We start from the raw sequence: 8,395 nt of genomic DNA on the forward strand, positions 1-8,395 counted from the left end.
AAATTAATAATAAGTAGCATTTCCTTCGTTTTTAGTTAGTGCGAATACGTGCATTTCGGTTTTAGATAGTTCAAGATAACATGTATCAATTTTTAATGACTTTGGGAATGAATACGCAATTTATTTTTTCTTTGTAAAAGAGCTAGAAGAAGATTGTTGTTTTCAGACCAGATTTTTAATAGTTTACAAAAAGTTTATAAGGCCAGAAGCGAATACAACAGTGTTTATTTACAACAAATTTACATGAAAACAATATAACTCAATAGCAAAAATTTGAATACGGATATAAACCATTCTTTCAATCAAAATAAATCCCAAATAACTAATAAACGAAAACATATCACAGTTAAAATTAGCAGCGCCAGGGAACTCTTTAACATTTTTGAAGAAAAGCGGACCAATAAAAAGTAATCCACTGATTTTCATACGGATTTTTATTTCCAAAGGACTGAGTTACATTCATCTGTTTTATATGCCATAGCATTCATCTGTTTTATATGCCATAGAATCAGAATCTGTATAATATGTAATTATATGTGTAGCACTAGGGGTGGGTGGTCTTGGAGGTTGATCCTCCACTGGTGGCTCTGGTGGTGAGAGAAGGTCTCATCTTTACAATCTCATGGTCATCAGCTCCGAGCCTTTTAGCCAATCGGCTTGCCTCAAAGAAACGCCTCACAGAGTCCTCCATGTATTTGTTACCCTCTCTCACATTCATTTTCTTCCCGATCTCCTCTGGATAACTCCTGAGAGTATAATCTCCGTTCAATTGAGCCGCCAGCTGCAGCAGTTCCTCCTGAAACTCGCTTAACTTCGCTTCCTCGTTCGCTCCGCTCTGCCTTATCTTTGGAGGGTCCGGCAGTGTCTCTGCAAGGCCATAAAAAACCAGATCGAAACTACTAAGTTTGGGCTGAAGACTAATTCGATCAACAATTAGTTATGGTGAGAAGAAGATTTGTTAGGTCCTAGAGTACCTGGGCAGTCTGTTCTTGGGCTGCTGCGCTTCTGTACGACAACTTCGAAAGTTCCAGCCCAGGCGTCTCTCTTGCTCAGGAAATCGGATTGTAGATTGAATAACTTCTTGACTGTTGCAGCAATGGATGAATGCTCAAACTGAGACGATGGATATGGTCCGTTAGCTCCATGTACCACTGCAGCAACAATTTATTTAATATGATAATCAATGTTATGGAAAATAATCGAATTATGGATGAAGGGAAGAAGATAGCGCCAAGAGAATCGAAACCTGTTCCTTTGTCAATCCATGGCGAAATCATGATAGTGGGGACTCGAACCCCTAACCTGTCGAATTTGAAAAAGAAGGGGTCGGGGCCGATAATGTCGTCGGGGCTAGGCACGTCCTTCACAGGCGTGGGAACGTGATCGAAGAATCCGCCGTGCTCGTCATAAGTTATAAGGAACAACGTCTCATTCCACTGAGGGCTGGATCTCAGCGTCTCGTACACCTCCTTCACGAATTTCTGGCCCTCCGCTACATCGTGCGAAGGATGGTCGTCGTTGGCGGGGAAGAGCTTGGAATCCATGTAGCGCTGCTCCACAACCACATAATTGGGCAACTTCCCATTCCTGGCATGGTCCTTGAATTGAGCCGAGTAGGAGTGGAAATTGCCAATATACTTTAGTTTTCTGAGATTTCTGTAGAACAGAGTAGCCGGGATGTTCTGGTAATAAATCCCGAACGACAAACCCGACTCCTCTATTGATTCAAAGATGGTTTTCTGCGGGTATCCGTTGGCCAACAGCTTGGGGATATTGCTGGTGGCTCCATGGGAAGTCGCAGAATGAACGTAGAGTCTGTTGGGTTGAGTCGAGGCCGGTACCGAAGCAAACCACCGATCGAATACTGCGAACTCACTTACGAGAGTGTTATATACGGGAACAACCTCGGGTCTGAAGCCATTCATGACAGTCTGAGACATGTTGGGACCCCCCAAGGAAGTCGCCTGCTGGGCGAATCCGTTCATGGGTGCAGGATCCGCGGAGGTGTTCTCGGAGCCAAAAATCTGGTCTCGTATGGCCTGAAACGAGTGCCCCGGATCCGGATCCACATACTCTGCCTCGTCTTTGAAGAAAAGACTCGCAGAATTGGGATCGGTGGTGGATATGGGATTCGACTCCAGGCCGGTGACCCCATCGATTTGTGGATTCAGCCGCTTCATCCAACCCAACATGTGGTCGAAAGATCGATTCTCCATAACAAGAATGACTATTGTCTTTATGGGGCCGTTAATGCTAGAACTCCCTGCGCAAACAATAGGCAACACGCAGCACATAATCAAAGCCGATGTAGCGCATCTCGCCATCGATCCCTTGCAGCTCTTGCCTTTCATCTCTTTGTTAAGCTGGAGTCAGGCGCATCGCTATTTCTGACAGTATTTAATGGACAAAGGGGGAGCAGGTTGAGATTTGAGGAGGAAAGCTGCGTGACGCTAGCAGGCAAGAGGCAATGTGAATGGGACCCGAGCTTTGGGACCTGTCAGTTGCGAATGCTGGCCAGGCATGCCTTCGGCACTCAGGGAATCGATCGAACAGTAGGCAAAACCGTGGGTGAATCATGTGCAGATATCGTTATTTTTTATCTCAGTGAACCGGCAAAGGCTGCGCTTACGATACTATTTTTTATTTTTTTAAATAGATGTATGTTTTAGACATTGGAAGGTGGAGAAAGGTTTGCCAATCACGGGAAAATGAATAAATGCGTAACGTGACGGCCCGGACCACCTGAGCATCGATTCCCGATTTACATTAACACACCTTGCATAAACATCAACCTCAGATTCTCGTAAATATCACATTCCATAATAGTAACTTTAACTTTAATTTCTCGTAAATCTCTAACTTTAATCATAACTTGAAGACGAACGAAACAGATTTGTGGTGTATGAAAGATCGGAAATGACTCATCTTGCAAAATCTTACCGTACGCTCACCACATGTTTTCGATGAATCGAGTTGATGTCGACAATTGCCATACCGATGCTGTTCAGATTTTTCTGAAGCATTAATTTAACGGTCATTTGAATAATTATCTGCCTGGGATAATTTTAATTATATGTGGTTTTATTACCAAAATATAAATGAGATAGATTACAACTTAGTATTAAATACTAAGTAATATTAACGAGATTTTTTGTGATGAAATTTTACTTTTAGAATGTGTTATTTTCTACGATATATATTTTATGTTAAACATTTTAAAATTTTACTTTTAGAATTTTGTTTATTTAAAAGAAGAAGTATTTATAAATAATTATCTTAATTATTTTTAAATATAGTGAAATATATATTTTTATAATTTTAAAATTAAGGGAATTTTATATACCAATTTAATATTTAAATTGGTATTAATTTAAAAAATAAATTTTTATTTTTATTTTAAATGAGTTTATTTAATTTAAAAAAATATAAATTCATTAAAGAAATTAAGTTAATTAAATTTTAATTCATTTTAATACGATATGTGTTTTAAATCAGATGGAGTAATTTATTTGGCTAAGTCTTAATATGAAGTGTTAGATAAACTAAGATATACAAGGTTCAAATCCCTCCAATTAACCTATGAACTATGTGTGGGCTATTTATGGTTTCACCTAGAGGTCATTATAGTAGTGGCGATTACAATCGACCTTATGTCATGATAGTATGAGCCTCCCAACCTTGTGTTGAAATTTCACTTACACCCTATGTCTAGTCTATGGCTAAAATAGCACACAGACACGCTAAAAGTGTTCAACCCAAAGCACTTTGCACAACGGAAATATAACAATAATGAAATGAATTAAGTACACATATTTAGATGGCCCAAAACTTGTTATATTAGTCCTTCAATAAACAATTATATGACCCTCGTACCAGGGATCATAGCCCTTCATAATACCATAATACAACTAGTATACATAGTATACAATTAGGCCTTGAGATCTATTCCATCATATCTACTATCTGCCCAAAAAAATACAGAGACAAGTCTTGACTTGCTTGTTGAAGGAATTCCTTCATCCTTTGTCCTTTTAGTCCTCTTGTCAATTGCTTTTGGTTGTCCTTTGCCTCCAATATCACATAGAGAACAATTCCTTTTATCCTCTATATATATGTTGTTCATAGAAGGGTTTGACCTTTAACCCTCTGTATTTAACCAACCTTCAAGCTTATTGTTAGCAAATCCTTTAGTGAATAGACTTCATATAGAACATGGTCTACTCCCTTAGACCACTATTCACTTAGCCTATTTGTAGTTCACCAGCAGAATGCTTCTTAGCCTACTTATCCACTTTCCTGTAGCTTTCTACCAATCCGTTGGCTCCTATGTAAACCTTTTGCCAACACTCCTTAGCTGCTTTGGTCAGCCCTAAACTTGTTGCAGGTGTCCTCCTACAACAACGACTTGCTTCAACAACCCTCCTTGTGCCCTTGGTCAACCTTCTTTTCTGCTACAGACCTATCTACATCAACCCTAGACTTAGCTCAGCCTATTCCTTTAGTCTTATGGTAACTACTTTTGTTTAGCCCCTTCTCAGCCGTAGTCCAAACTTCTTTCTTCACTGTGGATGCCCTTCTAGATGGCTCAACCAATCCTCGACCCTCTACAAGTGTCCTTCGACCCTTTTGTTCACAAGCTCTAAGGCCCTTTTTCTCTATGATCACATTGTTCTTGTCCTTCCTAAGATTCTAATGGAAAAGCCTACCCTCGGTCCTTACCCTATCCTACTATGGATCTATTCCTAAGGCAAAGATAGCACTGTGGTTACTCCTAACCACTCAAACAGACTTGCAGATGACATTGGATCACACAGATGGGTCTGCGACCATAACTTTTCTCTTAGAGAGACCACAATCCACCTAAAGAAGTCTGAGTTATCATCTAGATTGACAAAACCCTATTGTGACTCCTCTAGAATTGATGGTCTTCTAATCTCGGTCTCTCCCAAGGACAAAATATTTCTTTTCTTCTTAGGTGATGGCCCTCCTTATAGCAAATACTTTAGGGAAAATGATCTCCACAAGTGAAGTCCATCTAACTTGATGTACAATGAGTCTCTCCTTTGGCTCTTATTTATAGTTTTCCTTTTAGGGTCTCTTACGCCAAAACACTAGATATTTAGTGTTTTCACTCACTTAACCCTTTAGAATAAACAATTAATTTCTTAGATCCCAAACCCACGGCTTTAGGTCCAAAAACCCAATTTTGGGTAAATCTCCAAACCAACTAACTTTTGGTGGGTTTCCTTTTCTCGGAAATTCCTTCCAAGCTACCCAAAATTCCAACACAAGGTTGGGTCGTTGTCCAATTCTTCTAGTCACAAAAAAATAAAAGAAAAAAAATGCAATATGTGTTTTTGTTTTTATGTCTATGTAAAAACATATATTAATTTTGAATGAACTTAGTTTATATTTTTTCCCCTTATTATAGGTTTGGTCAAAATTATTTTATTTTATTTAAAGCATTTTTATTGAAAATTGGTAATCCTTCGCATACTTGTGTCAGTGCTACAAACAATATTCTTGGGTTTTAGAGCCTAGCGTGTGGAGGAGGGTGAAGATTAACATTCTATGCATCATAGTCATTCTTCACATTGAATTTTTGAAAATCTAGTAGGTTCTTGGACGCAATATGTTGGAGGAAAACACATATTTGGTTATATCGTTTCTTATGGGTATTGTTCAATGTTTTCTTTAAATGCAAGTTTTGTTCCTTACAATCAATGCTTCTTTAATGATTTTTGTGGAGTGATGGGAATGGGAATTCCATTACATATTCCAATCATTTTGTTATTTATTGTCATTAGGGCTTGTTGGTCTAAGGAAAATATAGTCATTTGTTAGCTCAAACTATGGAATGAAGTGCACACAACTTTTTATGGTGGAAGTAATGTCTCAAGCACTGTCGGTTTGTGGGATTATTTACAATTCTAAATACCCATTTCAATTTATGGTGGTGTATTTAGATCCAACTGAAAATTTTGTTTTCATGGCAAGGTTTGCTTGTGGTTCAGCGAAGGATGCACATATGTTCTTAATTCATTAATTTCCCCAAATACAAATAAAAGGATTTCAAATAGTTTGTGAGCACCATGTAAGTTAGTGATCCTTTCTAAAGTTAGTTGAATTAGTTGATATGTTACTAGAAAATGCTCTCTTAACATGTGCATCTTTAGTTCATTGCATTTATTATATATGCAATGTGCAATTTTTTTTTAGTATTGAGCATAGAAAAACAAGCTCTTAGTAGAATGGTTGGTTAATTAGTGTCAACTAAGCACTTCACTTAATAATGAGGTGATCTACGTTTTGGTCGATCAACCACTAATTAACATACAGTGTCAAAATTAGCTCCAATTCAAAAGACAAACCTTATCCCAGGATAATATTCAAATATCAATCACTAAGACCAATACCAAATTTTGATTCCTTAAAATAAAATCTTTTATAAGTAACTAATGTTAACGGTAAATTAGAAAATTGATTTCCTAATGGTTGGAAAGATAAATTAAAATTATTAATAATGCTCACTTCCTCATTAGAGCTAAATTCTAAAAGAAAATTGTTATAAAATAACACCATCATGGTAAAATCAAAATATTACACTGTTTTGGTTTAAATGTTCATATGTTTGTAATATATTGTACACGATTTTTTATCCAAAAAAGACACATTACAAGTAATCATTACCTTAATCTTGGATGTAAATTATTAAAATCAACAAAGACACATTACAAGTGATCATTACCTTAATCTTGGATATAAATGATTAAAATCAACAAAGTAATGAAACCAAAGAATTACGACAAAAAATTGGGTACTCACAAATTTTCCTTGTGATGTTAAAGACTTATCGAATCTTTTTGTCAATATGCAATGTTATCTAAGTTACCTATGATTCAAGGAATAATTGACTTGTATAATAAAGTCATTAAGAGAGAGATATTTGGTTTAGTCCTATTGTCACGGATGTTGGTTTGGGTTTCATGAATTTTAAGTAGAGAATATATAAAGGATGTTGTCTTGTGTAAGGATGATGAACTAAGGCATTAAAACACCTCAAAACTAGTGTTTATAGTCATTTGATTATTCTTTTATATGTATTGTATTTTTATATTTACACAAGTAAACCACAAAAATAACCAGGATCTTTAAAAGTCTATATTTATTTCAAGGGTTTCATTGTATGAACTAAAGTTTTACTAAAGAATTACATAGTTGGTAATGACTCTTTTTATGAATTACTTTTTAAGAGCATAAACAAGTTCATTGTAAGAATGGCGTTATTTTTTCATTTAGAACTTCAGTAATTCTTAGAAGCAAATTCATTCGATGAATGTTGTTATTTTTCCATTTAGAACCTTAATAATCGTTACAAAGAGAATCTTAGATATTATGGGTTGGAATTTTATGTATAAGTGGTATATGCCTTAGACACTTATTCTACGTATATGTTCTTAAAAGAAATGCATGATTTGACATCATCTCAACATCCATCTAGCCAATGCTAGAAAGTTATGGATTTGGCTCATTTGAAACTAAGTATTATTAATTAATATAAATTTATACACCATCATGTGATATTTTTGGAAATCAAGGACATAAACCACGAGGCCACCATGTATATTTCATTATCTATTTACTTAGTGATTTTCTTTCCTGTTTACTACCTGTTGTAGCAACTACAACTATCCTCCAAAATTTTTCCTTAGCTTCATTTTGGAGCCTCCCTACCAACCATCCTTAGCATCATGTCTTGCACTGCCTAGGAACTTATGCTTTCAGTGGAGTTTCTTTGGCATAGCAACTTGTGTTCGCTAGCTTGTTTGTCTTTCACCGAAAGCTGACCTCCCACGACTTGGTCTCAAACCAGTTCTTGTGCTGAATTGGAAAACTGCACATCAATCGAGGGAAACCAACCTTTCTCTCCAGAATTTCACAGTGCATCCTAGCAGCCAGCACTGCTCTCCAGAATTGCGCAGAGCACACAGGCTGCCTTCCCCAAGAAAATTGTGTTGAGCAACCCATCACCGGGCTTGATCTTAAAATTTACACAGTTATAGCTAGCAGCCTTGACTTCAATCCAGAAATTGTGCAAAGCTTGAGGGGCAGCCAGAGCCACTCAGCCCAGAAACTGTGCAGAAGTCATCCCAAGGCTTGCTGACCATTGCATGTGCTCACAGGTTGATCAGTTCCCTCCAGGACTATGCAATCTTGCCTTGCATGCATGGGCAATTTTTCTCGAAAAAGAAAAAAGAAAAAAGGAAAAAATCATCCCTAGATTTTAGGGACCTATTTTTAGTTGTTGGGAGTTACATACAAAATCTATTTTAAAAACCTCCCGCCAAGTGCCATTTTTTCCTAGAATCGTGGCATGCGTGTCATAAGCCTTGAT

General features: G+C 37.0%; 1 protein-coding gene across 1 annotated transcript; it reads right to left on the reverse strand.

The window, feature by feature from the left end:
* Positions 1–401: 401 nt before the first annotated feature.
* LOC149192425 (non-specific phospholipase C2-like) lies at positions 402–2,633 on the reverse strand. Its single transcript, XM_089404587.1, has 3 exons — positions 1,247–2,633; positions 975–1,151; positions 402–867 (listed from the first exon to the last, which is right to left on the reverse strand). The coding sequence occupies exons 1-3, from the start codon at positions 2,349–2,351 to the stop codon at positions 545–547; spliced, it is 1,605 nt and encodes a 534-aa protein (XP_089260713.1). The 5' UTR covers positions 2,352–2,633; the 3' UTR covers positions 402–544.
* Positions 2,634–8,395: the final 5,762 nt, after the last annotated feature.

The sequence above is a fragment of the Pinus tabuliformis genome, chromosome 2_2, assembly GCF_031772625.1.
Source record: "Pinus tabuliformis cultivar Carrire ecotype Pingquan chromosome 2_2, CPIR1, whole genome shotgun sequence".
Lineage (NCBI taxonomy): Eukaryota > Viridiplantae > Streptophyta > Pinopsida > Pinales > Pinaceae > Pinus > Pinus tabuliformis.